The 21,080-nt window shown below is 43.6% G+C and overlaps 1 protein-coding gene across 2 annotated transcripts in view; it reads right to left on the reverse strand.

Annotated features, from left to right (window-relative positions):
* Positions 1-5,537: 5,537 nt before the first annotated feature.
* Positions 5,538-21,080, reverse strand: part of LOC147418687 (uncharacterized) — a 45,359-nt gene continuing 29,816 nt past the window's right edge. The window contains exons 2-6 of one of the 2 annotated variants that reach the window (XM_086505449.1): positions 7,041-7,118; positions 6,870-6,945; positions 6,504-6,577; positions 6,351-6,418; positions 5,538-6,239 (exon numbers count right to left, since the gene is read on the reverse strand). In XM_086505449.1, the coding sequence (XP_086361575.1) occupies positions 6,200-6,239; positions 6,351-6,418; positions 6,504-6,577; positions 6,870-6,945; positions 7,041-7,118 (336 nt within the window). In that variant the 3' untranslated portion in view covers positions 5,538-6,199. Of the gene's footprint in view, positions 6,240-6,350; positions 6,422-6,503; positions 6,578-6,869; positions 6,946-7,040; positions 7,119-21,080 lie in introns of both variants that reach the window. The other variant, XM_086505448.1, reaches the window with a different exon arrangement.

A 21,080-nucleotide genomic window follows, 5' to 3' on the forward strand; every position in this document is an offset into this window, starting at 1 on the left:
CCCATTTTTTATAAAGAAATGTCTTCTTTTTTGAGTTATTCTAAAAATACTCACATTAGGTCCTTTAGAGGCAATTTCCTATTTTTAGAACTCCTCCTTTGGCTTTCTCTCTTGCATGGGATCTTAGTTTGTGGACCACATCCCTTATCTCCACATTGCTTTAGGTTGGCAAGTGTGGATAATAACACCTTGGCTCCTAGTCTCACTTTTTGCTTGGTCATACTACCTATTTTTGAAGACTTTCGGGATCCGTTTTAAACTCTTTTGGATTCATAAATATCCCGTTTCCGTCCCATAAAATTTTGGTTGAATCCTTATCGAATTCCAATGGCACTTTTTTTTTTTAAACATTCAAATTTTTGAAACTCTAGTTCACAAACACTTTCCTCTACTCATTGTACTTAGTTTTTTCTTCTACTAATATAATTTTCTCTCACTAGAATGACCAGTTCTACAAAAAGAAAATTCATTAAAGTAAACCCAAAAATGAAATTTGGAGACATTATCCCGTCCTTGAAATCATAGTCATCCTTGAATATGCTTTTATTCAAGAGAGGTATCTTTGGTCTATCGGCTTTTAGCTCACGATACACGTTTAGCTCATTGGACATCGTTCCAAAGAAGATGACCAATCTACTTGGAATTTGGGAGAAAAAAATTCCGCAAGTATGTCTTCTCAGTTAGCACTAGTGCCTTTCCACAGTAGCACGTTACTCACTACTCAAGAGAAACTCTTGGGAGAAAACTTGTCGCAAGTGTACAACATTTGGTATGCACACATATTATATTTAAACATTAATAAACTTGACACAATAGAGTTCAACAGCCAGAATCATATTCTTCTTTATTGCATTTTCATTGAATACATCGATGTAAAAACATTGGGGCTTTGTGTACAAGTCATTGTAGGAGACTACAAGTGACATACAATCCTTTAGTTGTGGATCTTGCATCCATTTATCATCTTCAAATTGGTAGTTTTTAAATTTATTGAGATACTTACGTAGTACCTTACTATTGCCACCATTTCTATGCTCATGCTACAATATCTCTTCAGTCCCTTCAAATTCTGGAGGATCTTTTGCTACCAACTCTTGTGGTGGTTCACCCTTGTAGCCCTTTAGTAGACTTACATGGAATGTATTATGGACTGTCCAATTAGGGTAGCGTAAGTTGATAATCCGTTTCATTGATTGTTCGTAGAATTTGGAAGGGTCCACAATATCTGCGTGCTAATTTTTCATAGTACTTCTAATGATCGACGAGTTCTTTATGCCAATTTTTCCATGCATTGTGCCTTAAGCCAGATTTGGAAAACTAAGAGGACCGATTCATTCTCTTTGAATTGAAAAGTTCTTCTATGCTTGTCAGGAGCAGTAGTCTTGTGCTTTTGCTGTGAGATAGAGATAGCACCTTGGATTTTAGCAAAAGCATCACGTAAGTCACAACTATACTCTTCAACATGCGAAGATCTTTCCATGCATTTACAAAATAGGGGAAATTTTGACCTTCCTTTGATCACCTCAAAAGGTGCTTTACCTATATAAGAATGCACAATATTGTTGTGTGCATATTCTACTAGAGTAGAGACTTCTCTCATCGGTTGCATTGTTCTACTTCTGTTACATAGGCTTTGAGTAGATCAAGCACAATGGAGCTCACAATTTCACTTTGCCCATCCATTTGAGGAGAAATTGAGCTTTGTTCCAAGTTTCTTGAAGAGTCCCTTCCAGAAATTACTAGTCATTCTGGGATCTCTATTTGAAACAATACTCATTGGCTGACCATGATACTTATAGATTTGAGGGATAAGTATAGTTGTGCCATATGTGGAGCCTTCAAGAGTTTTTTTGATAGGCATAAAATGAGCTTGCTTACTAAACTCGTTTACTATTGTCCATATTTTTGTATTCCCATGGATAGACTTTGGTAAGCCAAAGATAAAATCCATAGCGATACTCTACCATAGAGAATAAGGAATTAGGAGCGGCTGGAGAAAACCAAGTTGCTTTCCATGGTCATATTTAATCTCATGTCAAGTAACAGATTGCGTCACATATTCTTGTATATCCTTTTCATTGTAGGATATGTTTCAATTGCATTCATTGTTGCCTGAATCACTCTATGCCCAATATATGGTGGAGCATGCAATACATACATGAACTTATCTCTTAAACTTTAAGTAACACATAACCAAGAGCTATAAAGAAGATAGCCATCTTGAACCACATATGGCTCTTGCATATTTCCTAGCGATATGGCATACATAACATTTTGAAAATCCAGCTCAATAGTGTCATTTACCATAGAGGTTAGACCATTGTGAGAGGCTATTGACATGGCTCTACATCAAGGTCTCCAGGAGGAGAAGAACATGAAGACCTTCCTTTTGAATGAGGATTGCATTGAGCTTCAAGAGGCAAAAGGACACAAGTACTTCTGCTCTCTTCAATGCAACCCCACAAAAATACAAAAAAAATCTCCCTTTTGTGGTCCTAAAATCGAAAAACTCTAAATATGAAAGTTGTTCATCTCACCATTTCCAGTAGGTCTAAGGACTTGGAGTAGACTATGATATCATCAAAGAATACTCCAGTGTAAGCTCTATGCACACGAAAAATTATCACCATCAATCGATTGAATGTGGTTGGAGCATTTGTCAGTCCAAAAGGCTGGCAAATGTTTTGATATATTCCGACACAATTTGTATTTGATTATACAACCACTTTTAAGGTCTATAGATTCTATTAAAGTAGGTAAATCCTTGCAGCTTATCAAACAAACCCTCAATCCTTGCGACCAAAAATTTGTTCATTATTGTCAGCTTGTTTAATACACAATAGTCTACACACATTTTGTATGTATCATTTTTTGTGCACTAATAAAATAGGAGAAAAGAATGTTGAAGATCTACTAGGTCTTATCATTCCTTTTTGCACAAGTTCATTGACTTGTGATATAATCTCCTTTTGTTGCGCTAGTGAGACTCAATAAGGAGGCTTGTTAGGAGGATAGCTTCCTGGTATGAGCTCAATCTTATGATCATCATCCCCTCTTCTAGAAGGTAACTCTCTTGAGATGCCATCGATTAAAAATTCAACATGTTCATTTAGAAACGAATAGAAATCAGTTTTTACTTTTAAAGAACCATTAGAAGAGAGAAGATTATTTGTAGGAACATCCTTGACAAATATCATGTAAGCAACAATAGAACTTTTTATTGATTTGTTAAAGGAGTCACGAGATACAATGGGGATGGTGTCTTCCTTCTCATTGATTCGCACGCCAATCTCTCTAGAAACTTGATGGAAGCAGCCATATCGTCGAACAATGGTGCTCCAAGCAACACATCCTCATTCTTGAATGGAGAGAGGAGGAGATCCTCTTTGTCCACAACCTTGCACATGAAGCCTTAGCTTTTCAATCAAAGTGTGACCGGAGTCTTTGGCCTTCAAAGGGTCCTTCAGCATCATATGTTTGTCTCGTCTCATGAGGATGTAATTCTAGCTTTCACGCTAATCCCATATATATATATATAATTGTTGTGAAACCCGAATCAAAGGGGATGAGTGCATCATGTTCTCTCACTTTTCCGCATGCATAGCATAAGAGACTTCCGAGAGGAAGACCACCCTCTTCTTGAAGAGATACCATTGCATTTCTAGGGGGTTCCTTCTTTGCATGTTTTTGAGGGCATGCACGATAAGAATGACCTTGTTCACCGCATTTAAAACATCTATTATCTTTACAATAATGCTTTATATCTTCAAGAGATCTTACCTTGGTAGCCATATTGGTCTTTAGACTCCCCACTCATGGTAGAAACATTTTGATTTTTTGATCTCCCCCTTTTTCCTACAGCTAGCCTCTCCCATTTTTTGGCTTTGAACTCTTTTCAAGTCTTGTAATTTGATGTTAAAAGTCTACCATTGATGGTGGATAACTTCCAAAATGGTCAGGGATCTTTGTGCATTGATAGTCTCTCCAACCAAATTGCGAACAATAGCTATCGAACAACCAAAACTAAAGTGGCTTAAATTCTAGATCTCCACAACTTTGGGAAAATAAATCCTTTGAAAACATCTCGACTAAGCAAGTAAAATAAAAAGCCTCATGAAAGTGGAAGCTCAATTGATTTTGTACATATACATAAAGAGGTTGGGTCATTTAACATCTGTACTTTTCTTTTCATTTATCTTTCTTTCTTCTTTTCCTTTATCTTTCCTTTAGCATTTTCTTCTGTTTAGAGTTTCCTCGCACTGTGCATACTGAATTCATTTTTTGTCAAGCCATTAAGAGACTAGGCATATTAGTTGAGTTATAGAATACAAATGTATAGGATATTAGAGTAGTAAAAGTGTACCCGTAAAACTGTACGGTGTGCCTACTAAATCCTCAGCGTAAATTTAGGTCATACGTCATAACAGATCATCAAATTTACATGTTAAAATTGCCATACTAGACAATCATTCAAATCTTAGAATGTCAAGCATCAAGGAATCAACAATCATCGTGTTTAGCCAGTCAATCCTCCGTCGTAATTCAGACCCTACCAAGCATTCTTTAATGATTAGCCAGTCAATCCTCCCTAATTCAGAACGTAACTTCATGACATGCCAGTTCCAGAATGACATTCTCTTGTACAGGTTGGTTTTTTATAAAACCATTGAATAATTTTCAGTGAGCAAACACTAGAAACAAACTCGGTCCACAGTCGTCAACAACTGAGAAGAAGAAGCAAGTTACCATTTCCTTGGACATGACAGCAGCAGCTTCACACTCATTATCCACGTAGAAAAAGCAGATTCACATTCACCTCTTTAAGTCCTCAGTGAGCAAGACATCACTCTCACCTGTCATTAAAGCTACGGTTTGCCAGGTGAGAAATATTCGAGCAATTGTAACGCCCAACCATAACCATTCCATGATATGGTGTGAAATGGTATGTCCAAAGTTGGGAGCACATGACAGAGGTATGGTGGCACAACTCAGGTACTGTCAGGGGCATAGAATAGGGCAGTGCTCTTGCAGAGCAATTTTTAACCTTAGTAGGAAAATCGTAACTAGGTAAGTGAGCCCTAATAGAGTCCTAAGGTTCCATTCCGCAATGCCTTACCCAAGAAGTCATTCCCATAGTCACATGAAACGTCTCTAGCAATATAATAATCTCAATCACAAGCAATTAAGTCACAACAATGCAATTGAGTTGCCCTAAACAGTAGTACCCTTTTTTATCCCTTTTTATAAGTATACAGATATTGTCAATTTTAAGCTAAAATCCCAACCAATTAAAGTTACAACAATGAAATATAACTAGTTGCCCTAAACAGAAATACCCTTTTTTCGCACTCACATCATTATACAGATAGTATACTGCTGTCAAATTCAAGTTAAAATTCCCAACCATTTAAGGCACAAAAAATGAAATTGAGTGCCCTAAACAGAAGTACGCTTCTTTATCACTCACAACATTATATAGATAATAGACTGCTGTCAAATTTAAGTGAACATCTCAAAAACATTGTAAGTCGCAACAATGAATGAACTGGAGTACCCTCCTTTATCACTCACAACATTATACATGTATTACACTGCTGTCAAATATTGGACAATATCATTTTGGGGCCCAATTAACATGTTCTTACACTAAGAATGGGTTGGGAGTACATTTCCATGTACAACTGTTCTCAAGGGCACCTAAGATATGGTACTCCCTCGGGAGCCCTACATTGGAGAATCATGTAACGAAGTTGATAGTGTACAGTTGCCTCCCTCTAAGCAGCTTATGCCTGCCAAACCTATTTATCTTGTACACAATGCACTTTGCTGTGAACAAGCTATCCCACAACGAGTAGTTGCCTCCTTCAAGCAGCTCGTGCCTGCCAGACCTATTTATCTTGTGCACAATGCACTTCGCTGTGAACAAGCTAACCCGCAATGGGTAGTAAACGTGCAGCTAAGCAATGTGATGATTGGTGGGACATCTGCTCTTGTGAGCTTTAATAGTTGCAGGCAACCAAGTAAATCACCAGGCAATATGGACAAAAAACCAAACGAAAAAAGTTTTTTGACCTTCCGATAAACGCTGCTTTTTTCCATGCCCCACCGTGTTGCTAATTTGCAAAATATAAATCCCACCCTACAACACTTGCTGAATCTGTAAGAACCATTACACAGCTTTGCTGTCGTTAACGTTTGATCATTGTGGATGATAGCCTACTTGTACAGAATGAGGGGCCCTGCAAAAGAACAGGAATCAAAGGTTCAAAAGCCTCTTCACATTTCAAATAGAGTGAATCAAGTCAAACAAGGCTAAAGAGCATCTTGACATTTCTGGCAGTCATATATACCATTGGGGTCCAGTCTCAATGCCAAGCCCATTGCAGGTCAGTATCAAACCCTTGAATCGATTAAGGTACTCCTGTTCAGCATTAACCTTGAATCTAACGACCTTGCGAGAGAAACAGTAAGCATTGTGCTGAATCCTCTATTTTAACACTTACGATAATTGTATACTGCTGAACATCGACATCCCCTCCCATGTCATAGTCTAGCCGCTTGATGGGATCACTTAAGACTGCCAAACAAAATAAACCAGCAGAGTTAAAGAGAATGAATATGTGCATCCACTCAGTGCTGCATATGTGACACATGCAATGCTTGTACAAGAAAGTATCCCCAGGTGTCTGAGAGCATCTGTGTCCAACAACCAGAACCTATAGAAGTGAGAGTTTTTTAACGATGCAATGAAAGAAAGAGACACAAGGATATTAATGCCAGTAAGAGATCCAGTTCATGAGAAAGAAGATGGTATCCCAAACACTGTAGGTAGCTTCTTAACGTCAGAACAGACAGAGAGCAGAGGCCACCTCTATATGCTTCACTGATTTCTTGAAACTTTACAGTCGCATAACCTTCCCCTTTGTGTTTATCTGGATGCCACTTCTGCGTAGCAATCAGATACTTTTAAGAATCTCGAACTTTCTCGAACTTGAGAGAGAGAGAGAGAGAGAGAGAGAGAGAGAGAGAGAGAGAGAGACCAAGGCAAGTCTCAAGTAGTTTGTCCTTATTGATTCATCGGAGGCATCATAATTAACCTCCAGTACTTTGTAAAGGTCCTGATAAGAGCAAACACAAGCACAAGTCATAATCAGTATGCTACATCTCAAATAAGGTAAGGAATTTGCATCATGGTTAGCACTTCAAACTTCTAGCATCCATGAAGTGGACAAAACAAAAGCCCGTTCATGTTGTTCAATACATTCAGAGGTCATGATGGTGACACTTGAACCTCCTGTCTCTTTGCTGGAAAATCTATTTACAAAGGTCCATATCCAGCAGTCAAAACAAAGAAAGGCACGATAAAAAGAACTTTTACAGAATACACAAGCACAGAAATATATTACTAACTTACTATTCCACGAAGATTTCAACAAAAGAGCAGAAACTAAACACAAAATAACCGCATACACCTCTGATTATAGAATAATGTAAAAAATCCACATAAGTAGATACTACACACAAAACTAATCGTACTATACCTCTGGTTATAGAATCATGGTAGACTTTCACACAACAAAATAGCCATCAGGCCCATCAATGGGAAAGTCTACCATAATTCTATAAATACTACGACCTCCCCACTAACTCCGGGTTTTCTACAAGTCAATGTGATCACAAAAACAGAGACAAATACCCATCCTATCAAGAATACAACCATAGAATTTAGTTTAACAGAACCATGCAATATTAACTTTTAGGTGCACGCACAACATTTGCCCACTATTAAACCACCTTTTCTATCTAATATATACCTAGATGAATCCAGGATAAGCCAAGATTACCCTTTGAAGGAAAGTGCCAGGCATAGCCTCGTGGTAGTCAAGGTCTCAACAGACTCACAAGAAATGCATTGTGAATCTTCCTACCAGCTTCAGTCTGAAGGATGCATCATTGACCTTTTCCGAAACCAGGAAGGGCCCATAGTATCGCATATTTGGCTTTGGAAAAAGCCCCTCTTCTCATTACCCGTCCCCTTTCTCAGGAGTGCCTTCTCAAACTGCAGAAGCACCCAATCATTTTCCTTGAAAAAATTTCACATCGATACTTGACGGCTGCCTTCTACTGCCATGCCTGAGACTTCTGCAAAGCCTCCTTTACCTTGGCAAAAAGAGTTTCCTGTTCTTGTACAAAATGATCTGCATAGAAAGCCTTGACCTTGGTACACAAAATAGGTAGAACCTTTTTGCCACACGTGACAATCTCAAATGGTGTCTTCCTCGTCAAAGTGTAAACAATGTTGTTGTAAGCAAATTCAACAAATAGAAAATACTCCTCCCATTCAGACTTACTTTCAGATATAGCACTTCAACAAGTGACACAAAAGAAAATTTGAGCATAGTACCTGTTACGTCCCTAGACATCGGGACGGACGCTTAAGCTATGTCCGGTCAAGTGTGAACATGGCCCAATGGTTAGGGCAGTTAAGGAATCCTATAATAGGACCTTGAGCTCATTTGTGAGCCATCTTGTGCGATCACCACACTTCGACTCTACGCCCTTGGCAGCTCTACCCACACACCCGCTTGGTGTGGGCTTGGTGGTATGCGACACCAGCCCTTGTCGTGAAGGCTAACCCGTTAGTTGCACGCTCCCAGGCTCAGAGGTGAGCCTATATTAGCTCCATGGCTGGGAGGTGAGCCTCATGTCACCTCTCTACACTCGTTATGCATTGAGTATGGCTTGTGTCATGTCATGAGTGTAGGATGGGTCTGCTAACATTGGTATCAGAGCTGCTTCCCTGCTCGTACATACGTCATGGTCACGTGCAAAAAACCATTAGAGCCATGAGGCCATGATTGCCTAGCCCATAGTAACCAGGGAACGGACCTTGGAGGCCCTGGAAGGCCAAAATGGCGTTCTGGCCGGTTGAAGTTGCCCGGAACGTCCCGGCGTTCCAAAAGGCCTGACATGACTGGAACGGGATTGCCGGAATAGGCCGGAACGGGCAGCAACGGCCATAAACGGCTATGAAAAAAACGGTCCAGACAACAGCCAACGGTCATAAACGAGCCAAAGTATACTTATAAATTGCTCCCTCTTCCCCCCATTCCTTCACAAATGCAACACACTCAAGGCTCTCTCTCTCCCTTGCAAGCTCTCAAGCTCTACCTTCGCAACTCGGGCCTCAAGCTCTCAACCTCTCTCTCTTGGGCTTGCCCTCAAGGCTCAAGCTCTCTCTCCCTCGGTCTCAACTTTCAAGAGGTGAAGCCTCTCTCTCAAGCTCTCTATCTCAAGCTCTCACGGAGTCAAGCCTCTCTCTCTCAAGCTCTCTCTCTCTCTCTCTCTCAAACCCTCAAGAATCAAGCTCTCTCTCTTTCACGGATAATCCATGGCCTCTTCTTCTCGTACAACCCCCGCCGTTCACGCGAGCAACACTCAAAAGGCGAAGGAATGGTCGTGGTGGGATGAAGTGAGCTCGGAGGGCACCTTGTCGGCGGAGGGAGGTTCTCGTGCATGGGCATGCAAGCTATGCTCTTACACGCGGAAAGGTGGGCATGACAAAGTGAGGCCACACTTTCTTTGAGTGTAAAGACATGAGGTGAGATTTTGCCATTTGTCGCCGCGAGGTATGCTTTATCGATCTCTCTCATTTCTTCCGTTATCGTCATTTCCACCACTATGATCTCTAAAGTTTAAACTGTGTGTCACGAGGACGTGGCAATTGCTAACCTTAGTTGTTGGTTTCTTCCAATGATTTTTGTTTTATTTTTGAGACCCTCTTTTTGAAGTTGCAAATGGTCGGACATTGTATGGCCAATGTGAACGGTAGTTTCACCCGCAGACGGGAAGTTGGTCGGCACTGGAATTCGTACAGTAAGAGGATGTCTAGGCTCAGAGCAAGATCATACAGGTTCCCCCCGTCGCACTTAGCAAGTTGGTGGATACTAGGAAGTGAACTCAATTAAGGCATAAAGTCAAGGTGGGACTACCAACAAAAAGTATCCGACAGTTGGGCCACATTGCATTTTTGGATGCGGTCCCAATGAGGATAGATGGTCAGAAGACCAGTGGGAGCCCAACGGAAGCATCTCCTAAAATTTAGGGAACTGCTATTTTGGGCCACGAAATGTGTTCGCGTCATTACCTTCGGTATGACTAGGGGAACACTTTACAACTCTGCCGCGAAGTCAACTGACGCACCAGTTGAGATATTTTTAGCAGGGAAAGCCCAAACTCGGAAACTGGGCGACGTGTCAGCTTGTGAGCGATTCTGCCACTCTGGGAGGCAAAAACGAGCTGCATATCAACAAAGGGGGCGCCATTTTCAGCCACAGGCGGATTGCAACAGGTACAGAAGCTATGGAATGCTTACCTTGCCCTCTATGTACAGTATGGTGACGGGAGTGATGCCCCGCACGCTACATACTGCTCTCTTTCTCCCCTACGTGCAGTTATGTGATGCCCCACAAGAGGGCTACTCATTTGACTGATGTACAGTTGTGTGGGTTCATGCTTTTGTGCTGAGGCAAGAGCCTCCTTGAGCAGGAACAGGGGTAGCTAACTGCTGCTCCAAAGCAGGCACTGGTGAGGGTCATAACCTCACCGTACAGGTGCAAAATCAGCGCTGTGTATGCGCTGTAAATTCACTGTTTTTCAGCCATACGGACGCCAGGATCATTGGGAATCGTGCCCCACTGGCAAAGGACAGTTAGGGGACTGTTTGGGGCTGAAAACAGGGCAAAAACCAGTAAATACAGCGTGCTGAATTTACTGTTTTTGGACAGGAATCAGAGGGTATACGACAGTGCAAGCGAGTTCCAGCAGGGGAATTGGTTTCGCGCAAGTTTTGGGGCTGTTATGCTGCCGAAATTTGGCCAAATCAAATGGTATCTAGGTGGATACACGTGAAGGATTCCCAGGACCTTACCTTGTAATTTACCCTCCTAAAGAATAAAGAAATACCGAAAGGGGCGCCAATTTTGGGGCCTACAGGTTGTCGGCGTCTGCTCGGAGCATTCTAGCTTCCGAGCCGTGTGTGAGTTGAAGTGTTAATTCCCATTACAGGTTCTCTTTGCAAAGTGCTCTGTGTGTGTGTATAAAGTAAAGAATTTCGGGTGAAAGCCAACGCCTACCGCCCTACGGGCCGGTTTCATGGTTCCGTTGCCGGGACATCAATCACTTTTTCCTCAAAGAGTGAGCCTGGATTGTTCAGGGTAAAGACACACAGTGCAGGAATACGGGATTACACTATGGCCGACAAGGAAATGGAATAATGGAAGAGGGTTCCTCTTCACAGGACAGACAGGAAATTCCGCACGTACTCCCTGCTAAAAAGTGGTCAAATTAGGGCTGATTTTCTGCTGCGTTTTTAGGGTTTGCAAGTATGAACCAAGATGAGATAGGGAGAGGTCTCACGGTGGTAGATTGGCCACTTGATCTTCTGCGGGAGTGATGTGGGTCTGCCAGGTGACATGCTGCTTGCCGATTCTCTGAGGCGATTGCTTGGATTCTATGACGCATTGGTAAATCATCTTGAAATTTGAGCTTGCTTGGTCGTGGGTGGTACGTCAAGTTGTGGAATTATGCTCGTTTGCAGAGGCAAGAGCCTTTTGCATACGTAAAAGTTAAGGGACAGGTTGCAAGATGCTATGATGAAGTTCAAGAACTATCCACCTATGGATGCAAAGTGGATGGAAGAGCATGAACTGTCAGAGTCACCAAATGTATTGCAGCTTTACCTTGAGGCCTTTGGGTTACAGTCTACGTATGCCCCAACCCAATGTTTGCAAAGGAGGGGTAATGATAGAGCTAGCACATCAAATGTACTCATGGATTCAGTGCAACAGCAGTGTACAGTTTGACAAAAGTATGAAGGTTTCATTAAGTCATTTGTACATATGTTTTGATAGTCTTTCTTGCGGATACATGCGATGATAAAAGAGTGCTAACAACACAAGATCATCAGTGGCATGTATTTATGGTATGCAATCGAGGACGTTTGCGATTTCAAGAGGGGGGTATGTCACGAGGACGTGGCAATTGCTAACCTTAGTTGTTGGTTTCTTCCAATGATTTTTGTTTTATTTTTGAGACCCTCTTTTTGAAGTTGCAAATGGTCGGACATTGTATGGCCAATGTGAACGGTAGTTTCACCCGCAGACGGGAAGTTGGTCGGCACTAGAATTCGTACAGTAAGAGGATGTCTAGGCTCAGAGCAAGATCATACAAGTTCCCCCCGTCGCACTTAGCAAGTTGGTGGATACTAGGAAGTGAACTCAATTAAGGCATAAAGTCAAGGTGGGACTACCAACAAAAAGTATCCGACAGTTGGGCCACATTGCATTTTTGGATGCGGTCCCAATGAGGATAGATGGTCAGAAGACCAGTGGGAGCCCAACGGAAGCATCTCCTAAAATTTAGGGAACTGCTATTTTGGGCCACGAAATGTGTTCGCGTCATTACCTTCGGTATGACTAGGGGAACACTTTACAACTCTGCCGCGAAGTCAACTGACGCACCAGTTGAGATATTTTTAGCAAGGAAAGCCCAAACTCGGAAACTGGGCGACGTGTCAGCTTGTGAGCGATTCTGCCACTCTGGGAGGCAAAAACGAGCTGCATATCAACAAAGGGGGCGCCATTTTCAGCCACAGGCGGATTGCAACAGGTACAGAAGCTATGGAATGCTTACCTTGCCCTCTATGTACAGTATGGTGACGGGAGTGATGCCCCGCACGCTACATACTGCTCTCTTTCTCCCCTACGTGCAGTTATGTGATGCCCCACAAGAGGGCTACTCATTTGACTGATGTACAGTTGTGTGGGTTCATGCTTTTGTGCTGAGGCAAGAGCCTCCTTGAGCAGGAACAGGGGTAGCTAACTGCTGCTCCAAAGCAGGCACTGGTGAGGGTCATAACCTCACCGTACAGGTGCAAAATCAGCGCTGTGTATGCGCTGTAAATTCACTGTTTTTCAGCCATACGGACGCCAGGATCATTGGGAATCGTGCCCCACTGGCAAAGGACAGTTAGGGGACTGTTTGGGGCTGAAAACAGGGCAAAAACCAGTAAATACAGCGTGCTGAATTTACTGTTTTTGGACAGGAATCAGAGGGTATACGACAGTGCAAGCGAGTTCCAGCAGGGGAATTGGTTTCGCGCAAGTTTTGGGGCTGTTATGCTGCCGAAATTTGGCCAAATCAAATGGTATCTAGGTGGATACACGTGAAGGATTCCCAGGACCTTACCTTGTAATTTACCCTCCTAAAGAATAAAGAAATACCGAAAGGGGCGCCAATTTTGGGGCCTACAGGTTGTCGGCGTCTGCTCGGAGCATTCTAGCTTCCGAGCCGTGTGTGAGTTGAAGTATTAATTCCCATTACAGGTTCTCTTTGCAAAGTGCTCTGTGTGTGTGTATAAAGTAAAGAATTTCGGGTGAAAGCCAACGCCTACCGCCCTACGGGCCGGTTTCATGGTTCCGTTGCCGGGACATCAATCACTTTTTCCTCAAAGAGTGAGCCTGGATTGTTCAGGGTAAAGACACACAGTGCAGGAATACGGGATTACACTATGGCCGACAAGGGAATGGAATAATGGAAGAGGGTTCCTCTTCACAGGACAGACAGGAAATTCCGCACGTACTCCCTGCTAAAAAGTGGTCAAATTAGGGCTGATTTTCTGCTGCGTTTTTAGGGTTTGCAAGTATGAACCAAGATGAGATAGGGAGAGGTCTCACGGTGGTAGATTGGCCACTTGATCTTCTGCGGGAGTGATGTGGGTCTGCCAGGTGACATGCTGCTTGCCGATTCTCTGAGGCGATTGCTTGGATTCTATGACGCATTGGTAAATCATCTTGAAATTTGAGCTTGCTTGGTCGTGGGTGGTACGTCAAGTTGTGGAATTATGCTCGTTTGCAGAGGCAAGAGCCTTTTGCATACGTAAAAGTTAAGGGACAGGTTGCAAGATGCTATGGTGAAGTTCAAGAACTATCCACCTATGGATGCAAAGTGGATGGAAGAGCATGAACTGTCAGAGTCACCAAATGTATTGCAGCTTTACCTTGAGGCCTTTGGGTTACAGTCTACGTATGCCCCAACCCAATGTTTGCAAAGGAGGGGTAATGATAGAGCTAGCACATCAAATGTACTCATGGATTCAGTGCAACAGCAGTGTACAGTTTGACAAAAGTATGAAGGTTTCATTAAGTCATTTGTACATATGTTTTGATAGTCTTTCTTGCGGATACATGCGATGATAAAAGAGTGCTAACAACACAAGATCATCAGTGGCATGTATTTATGGTATGCAATCGAGGACGTTTGCGATTTCAAGAGGGGGGTATGTCACGAGGACGTGGCAATTGCTAACCTTAGTTGTTGGTTTCTTCCAATGATTTTTGTTTTATTTTTGAGACCCTCTTTTTGAAGTTGCAAATGGTCGGACATTGTATGGCCAATGTGAACGGTAGTTTCACCCGCAGACGGGAAGTTGGTCGGCACTAGAATTCGTACAGTAAGAGGATGTCTAGGCTCAGAGCAAGATCATACAAGTTCCCCCCGTCGCACTTAGCAAGTTGGTGGATACTAGGAAGTGAACTCAATTAAGGCATAAAGTCAAGGTGGGACTACCAACAAAAAGTATCCGACAGTTGGGCCACATTGCATTTTTGGATGCGGTCCCAATGAGGATAGATGGTCAGAAGACCAGTGGGAGCCCAACGGAAGCATCTCCTAAAATTTAGGGAACTGCTATTTTGGGCCACGAAATGTGTTCGCGTCATTACCTTCGGTATGACTAGGGGAACACTTTACAACTCTGCCGCGAAGTCAACTGACGCACCAGTTGAGATATTTTTAGCAAGGAAAGCCCAAACTCGGAAACTGGGCGACGTGTCAGCTTGTGAGCGATTCTGCCACTCTGGGAGGCAAAAACGAGCTGCATATCAACAAAGGGGGCGCCATTTTCAGCCACAGGCGGATTGCAACAGGTACAGAAGCTATGGAATGCTTACCTTGCCCTCTATGTACAGTATGGTGACGGGAGTGATGCCCCGCACGCTACATACTGCTCTCTTTCTCCCCTACGTGCAGTTATGTGATGCCCCACAAGAGGGCTACTCATTTGACTGATGTACAGTTGTGTGGGTTCATGCTTTTGTGCTGAGGCAAGAGCCTCCTTGAGCAGGAACAGGGGTAGCTAACTGCTGCTCCAAAGCAGGCACTGGTGAGGGTCATAACCTCACCGTACAGGTGCAAAATCAGCGCTGTGTATGCGCTGTAAATTCACTGTTTTTCAGCCATACGGACGCCAGGATCATTGGGAATCGTGCCCCACTGGCAAAGGACAGTTAGGGGACTGTTTGGGGCTGAAAACAGGGCAAAAACCAGTAAATACAGCGTGCTGAATTTACTGTTTTTGGACAGGAATCAGAGGGTATACGACAGTGCAAGCGAGTTCCAGCAGGGGAATTGGTTTCGCGCAAGTTTTGGGGCTGTTATGCTGCCGAAATTTGGCCAAATCAAATGGTATCTAGGTGGATACACGTGAAGGATTCCCAGGACCTTACCTTGTAATTTACCCTCCTAAAGAATAAAGAAATACCGAAAGGGGCGCCAATTTTGGGGCCTACAGGTTGTCGGCGTCTGCTCGGAGCATTCTAGCTTCCGAGCCGTGTGTGAGTTGAAGTGTTAATTCCCATTACAGGTTCTCTTTGCAAAGTGCTCTGTGTGTGTGTATAAAGTAAAGAATTTCGGGTGAAAGCCAACGCCTACCGCCCTACGGGCCGGTTTCACTGTGAATAATCAATTATGATTTATCATACTAACCTCTTCTATGTGTGATCGAAATAGGTCGAAACATTGGAAAGTTATGGGAGAGTACGGCACCGGCTATGTGCCGCCATCTTCAGAGGCTCTCCGAACCACTTTGCTCGATCTAGAGAAGGCGATCGTGGAGCAAGCAACACTCAATATTCAACGGCTTTGGCAAAACATGGCGTTTCCCTCGTTGCCGATGGGTGGAGCGATACAAGGAAGAGATTTATCCATGGCCTCGTCGCATACTCGAGTGGATAGATGTACTTTATGCACTCTCATGATGCCACCGAGAGTGGCAAGTCCGCCGATGTCCTCTCTGCAGAGTGGACAGCTGAAACCGCCTGTTCAATCCAAAAAGGGCGATAGACTTTACTTCAAACCTTGATTTAGCTTTCACCCATTATTAGTCGTCTATTCTACCTGTACTTTCAAGACACAACAAAGGGGAAAGGGATACAGGCTGCTAGATTGCACCTGTATAAGCAGACCGACACCAGATTGGCCCCTAACATAGGCGCCCCTTTCGGTATTTCTTTATTGTTTAAAAGAGGGAATAAACGTTGTGGTTCCTTACAAGCTGCCCCGCACAACCTTGGCTGAATTTCAACTGTTCCGGCCTGATTTCGGCAACATAACTGTACTAGGACCCTTCTCAGTCAGTATTCCCACGCATTGAATGACTTTCCCGACGCATATGGGCACTTTGCAAAACCTCGCGAGAATCTGCAGCACGCTGAATTCTCTGTTTTCAGCCCCGAAAATGCGCCAGATAACCTGTACAGCGTTCCCCTCGCGTCCCCGAACCTCCTGGGGGTATTAGGGACCGTTTAGGGCCAAAACCCTAAACCTGCAAAAATACACAGCAGGCTTTAATTTACTGTTTCGGGCTCCGTTTCGCGTGCCGGTCGCATCCGTAGCAAGTCCTCGAGCTCCCGCACCTGTAAGGCTACTTGCCCTTTGAATCGGACGAGATTTCTGGCGTGAAACGTCTCTGAATTCACCTCTACCTGCAGGGGATTAGCCGCTAGCTAATCTAGTACCTGTGCAAGAGGCTCTTGCCTCGGCAATCGCGCATGAACCCACACAACTGTACATTGATCAAATGAAAAGCCCACTAGAGGGGCATACCACACTGCCATAGGGGGGAGAGAGAGGGCAGTGCGTAGCGTGCAGGGCATCACTCCTGGCACCGCACTGTACATAGGAGGGAAAGCAAGCACTCCATAGCTCTTAACCTGTGACAAAATCAACAAATGAGCCTCTTCTCCCTTCAAATTCAGCGCCCCCTTCTCTTGCATAAGGAAAGTGCACCAAAATGTGCCACTTGGCACATTTACAAGCATTTTCCCGTTTCGGGGTTGCCGCCTAAAAATCTCCCAACCGGTTGCCCAGTTGACTTCACGGCAAAGTAAGAAAATGTTCTCCTTGTCATTCCGGAGGTAATGACGCAAACAGATTTTCAGGTCCCAAAATAGCAGTTCCCTAAATTTTAGGAGATGCTGCCATTGTATCTTTCTAGGTCATCTGACACCCTTTGTACACTGCAGCCACACCCAGAACTGAAATGTAGGCTCTGTAGCAAAGGATTCCACTTTGGCTCAATGACCCCATTTTGGCTAACCATAGTCTTTGTCCAACCTTAGTGCTCTCTTGCCCTCAGGCCTGGACTCCCTCTGGACAGTTCCACACTAGCTATGCAATGCAAGGCAGTTAGATTTCTCGAGGGGTGTTTCCAAAAAATGAAAGTAAATAGATAATAAGAAAGAAATCAACAAAAAGGATAGATAGTAGTCACACGTTGGTGACATACCCCCCTCTTGAAATCTCAAACGTCCTCGTTTGCATCTATGTCGTACATGCTTCCAGTCAACACTGATGTATTCAACACCTGTCGACACATACATGCTCATTGTAAACCCTAGTGTATTCAACACCTTGTAGACACATGTATTGCCTACGTGTGAACCCTGTCCCAATGACATAGTGGTAGCTGCGCACTCTGCCATTGCTTTGAGTCACTAACTTTCCAATGACAAAATGGTAGCTACACATTTTGCCATTGTCTTATAGTACACGTTGGATCCCGTAACACTTTCGAGCATACCCAAACTGACAGTTTAAGAATGCAGTTACACATGTACTCTTTAATAGAAGCAATTACTGTATCCTTGACAAACTGACAAGAAATACTCACTTCTATAGCACTAACCAAACTTTTGGACATTCCATAAGAGCAATTGCCAAACTGACAATCTGTACAGCTCTAACATTCATTGAAGAGGTATTTGATTTGAGCTCACTTTAAATACCATGTACATCATTTGTCTCAGAAGCCATTGTCACACTGACAATCCATGTAGCTTTGAAACTCAAGGGGTCAAGGTAGGTTGCAAACCGAAGGCTTCAAGGTAAAGTGATAACACAGTTGGTGACTCTGCAAGTTCACCTTCTTCCATCCACTTAGCATCCATTGGTGGATAGTTTCTGAACTTTACCAAGTAACGCCTAGCAACCTTGCCTTTCACTTTCCTTTCTTTGTGTGCCAAAATCTGTTCCGGGACCAAGATCTCGTCAAGTTCATTGACGATGAACTTCCAGCTGGCATATCCTCTGGCACATCACCCACATAGGGTCTGAGAAGACTCACGTGAAACGCATTGTGAATCTTCCAACTGTCAGGCAATTTCAGCCTATATGCAACATCACTGATTATGTCGCACACTTGAAAAGGCCCATAGTAACGCATGCTGAGCTTTGGAAACAGTCTTTCCTTGCCCTTCATCTTCTTTAACCTTGCCTTTTCAAAGCGTAAAAACACCCAATCACCAAGTGAATGTACCACTTCACAACGGTGACGATCAGCTACTTTCTTTTGCTTTGCCTGAGTCTTTTCTAAGGCCACTTTGACCTTCTTGTACATTTCATCCATGTCTTGAACATACTTATCTGCTTCAAATATCTTGTCCTTTGTATGCAGTATGGGAGGAACTTTCTTGCCACCTTCAACTATCTTAAAAGGGTGCCTTGCCAGTTGATAAATGCACTGTATTATTGTATGCATACTCCACCATAGGCAAATACTGCTCCCACTTTCCTTTATGCTCTGACACATAGCACTTTAGTAGATCTAGGACATTAGAATTTGCCTCTTCTGACTGCCCATCTGTTTGAGGATGAAATGACGAAGAGAATTTGAACGTGGTGCCCATATTCTCAAACAAGCCTCTCCAGAACAAACTTGTCATGCGTGGATCATGGTCGCTAACAATCGACTGTGGCATGCCATGATACTTGAAAATATTGCTCATAAAGGTTGGACAAAGACTATGGTTAGCCAAAGTGGGGTCATTGACTAGCCAAAGTGGAATCCTTTGCTACAGAGGCTACATTTCAGTTTTGGGTGTGGCTGCAGTGTACAAAGGGGGTCGGATCACCTAGAAAGATACAATGGCAGTATCTCCTAAAATTTAGGGAACTGCTATTTTGGGACCCGAAAATGTGTTTACGTCATTAGCTCCGGAATGACAAGAACATTTTATTGCTCTGCTGTCAAGTCAACTGACGCACCAGTTGAGATATTTTTAGCCCAGTTGGCCAAAATCAGAAACTGGGCGAGGTGTCACTCAGTGAGCCTTCTGCTACTTCTGGCTAGAGGAGGGGGTGCCTAAAATGAGAGAGGAGGCTAATTTTCAGTTTTGTCATAGGTTAAGAGCTATGGAGTGCTTGTTTTCCCTCTTATGCACAGTGCGGTGCCAGGAGTGATGCCCTGCACGCTACGCACTGCCCTCTCTCTCCTCTATGGCAGTATGTTATGCCCCACTAGTGGGCTTTTCATTTGACCAATGTACAGTTGTGTGGGTTCATGCGCAATTGCCGAGGCAAGAGCCTCTTGCACAGGTACTAGATTAGCTAGCGGCTAATCCCCCGCAGGTAGAGGTGAATTCGGAGAGGTTTCACACCAGAAATCTCGTCTGATTCAAAGGGCAAGTAGCCCTACAGGTGCGGGAGCTCGAGGACTTGCTACGGATGCGACCGGCACGCGAAACGGAGCTCGAAACAGTAAATTACAGCCTGCTGTGTATTTTTGCAGGTTTAGGGTTTTGGCCCTAAACGGTCCCTAATACCCCCAGGAGGTTCGGGAACGCGAGGGGACCGCTGTACAGGTGATCTGGCGCATTTTCGGGGCTGAAAACAGAGAATTCAGCGTGCTGCAGATTCTCGCCAGGTTTTGCAAGGTGCCCATATGCGTCGGGAAAGTCAGTCAATGCGTGGGAATACTGACTGTGAAGGGTCCTAGTACAGTTATGCTGCCGAAATCGGGCCGGAACAGTTGAAATTCAGCCAAGTTGGTGCGGGGCAGCTTGTAGGGATCCCAGCGTTTATTCCCTCTTTTGAACAATAAAGAAATACAGAAAGGGGCGCCTAAGTTAGGGGCCAATCTGGTGTTGGTCTACTCATACAGGTGCAATCTAGCAGCCTATATCCCTCTCCCCTTTGTTGTGTCTTGAAAGTACAGGTAAAGTGGACGACAAATTAAATGGGTGAAAGCAAATAAGGTTTAAGTTTAAAGTCTACCGCCCTTTTTGGATTGAACAGGCCGGTTTCATGGGCTATTGCCTGGCACCAAATCTATCGCATGGTCCTCGGGTCTCTCTGGCGGTAATTGAGACGGTAATGAATCGGAAAAACAATCACTAACTGTTGTAAAAACATTGACCTTTCCTTATCTAGCACAGATAAATTTGATTCATCACAATCTGACACTTCACGTGCAAAAACCAAGTACGCAGAAAGATGCTTTTTTATTATAGAAGTAATAGCAGAAGCTGATACTCCCCTTTAAGCTTTACATCCAGAATGTGAGTCTTTCCCCTGCTCTGTACAGTGATCTTTTTGTTGTAGGCATCCATGATTCCCTGTACACGAAACAACCAAGGAATACCTAACAACAAATCACATCCGTCTAGTGGCATGATGTAAAATTCTTCAGCATCTACATAGGACTGGATATGTAGACGCAACTTTCCAATGATGGGTGTCACAGCCTCTGTATGGCCAGGACATGCCAAACCTGCCTCTGCTGTATACCCCATCTCTTCAAGTCTTATTCCCAACTTTGAAGCCAATTCTGGGGAAATGAAGTTGACTTTGACACCTGGATCAAAGAAGATAAGCACTGTTTGATCCCTGACCTTTCCCCATGCTCTGCAAAGGTCACTTGCATCTGAACTTGGCTTGTCGCCCACCATATCTCGCACTAGACC

Source organism: Adiantum capillus-veneris, chromosome 29 (genome assembly GCF_014529385.1).
Source record: "Adiantum capillus-veneris isolate H3 chromosome 29, ASM1452938v2, whole genome shotgun sequence".
Taxonomy (NCBI): Eukaryota; Viridiplantae; Streptophyta; class Polypodiopsida; order Polypodiales; family Pteridaceae; genus Adiantum; species Adiantum capillus-veneris.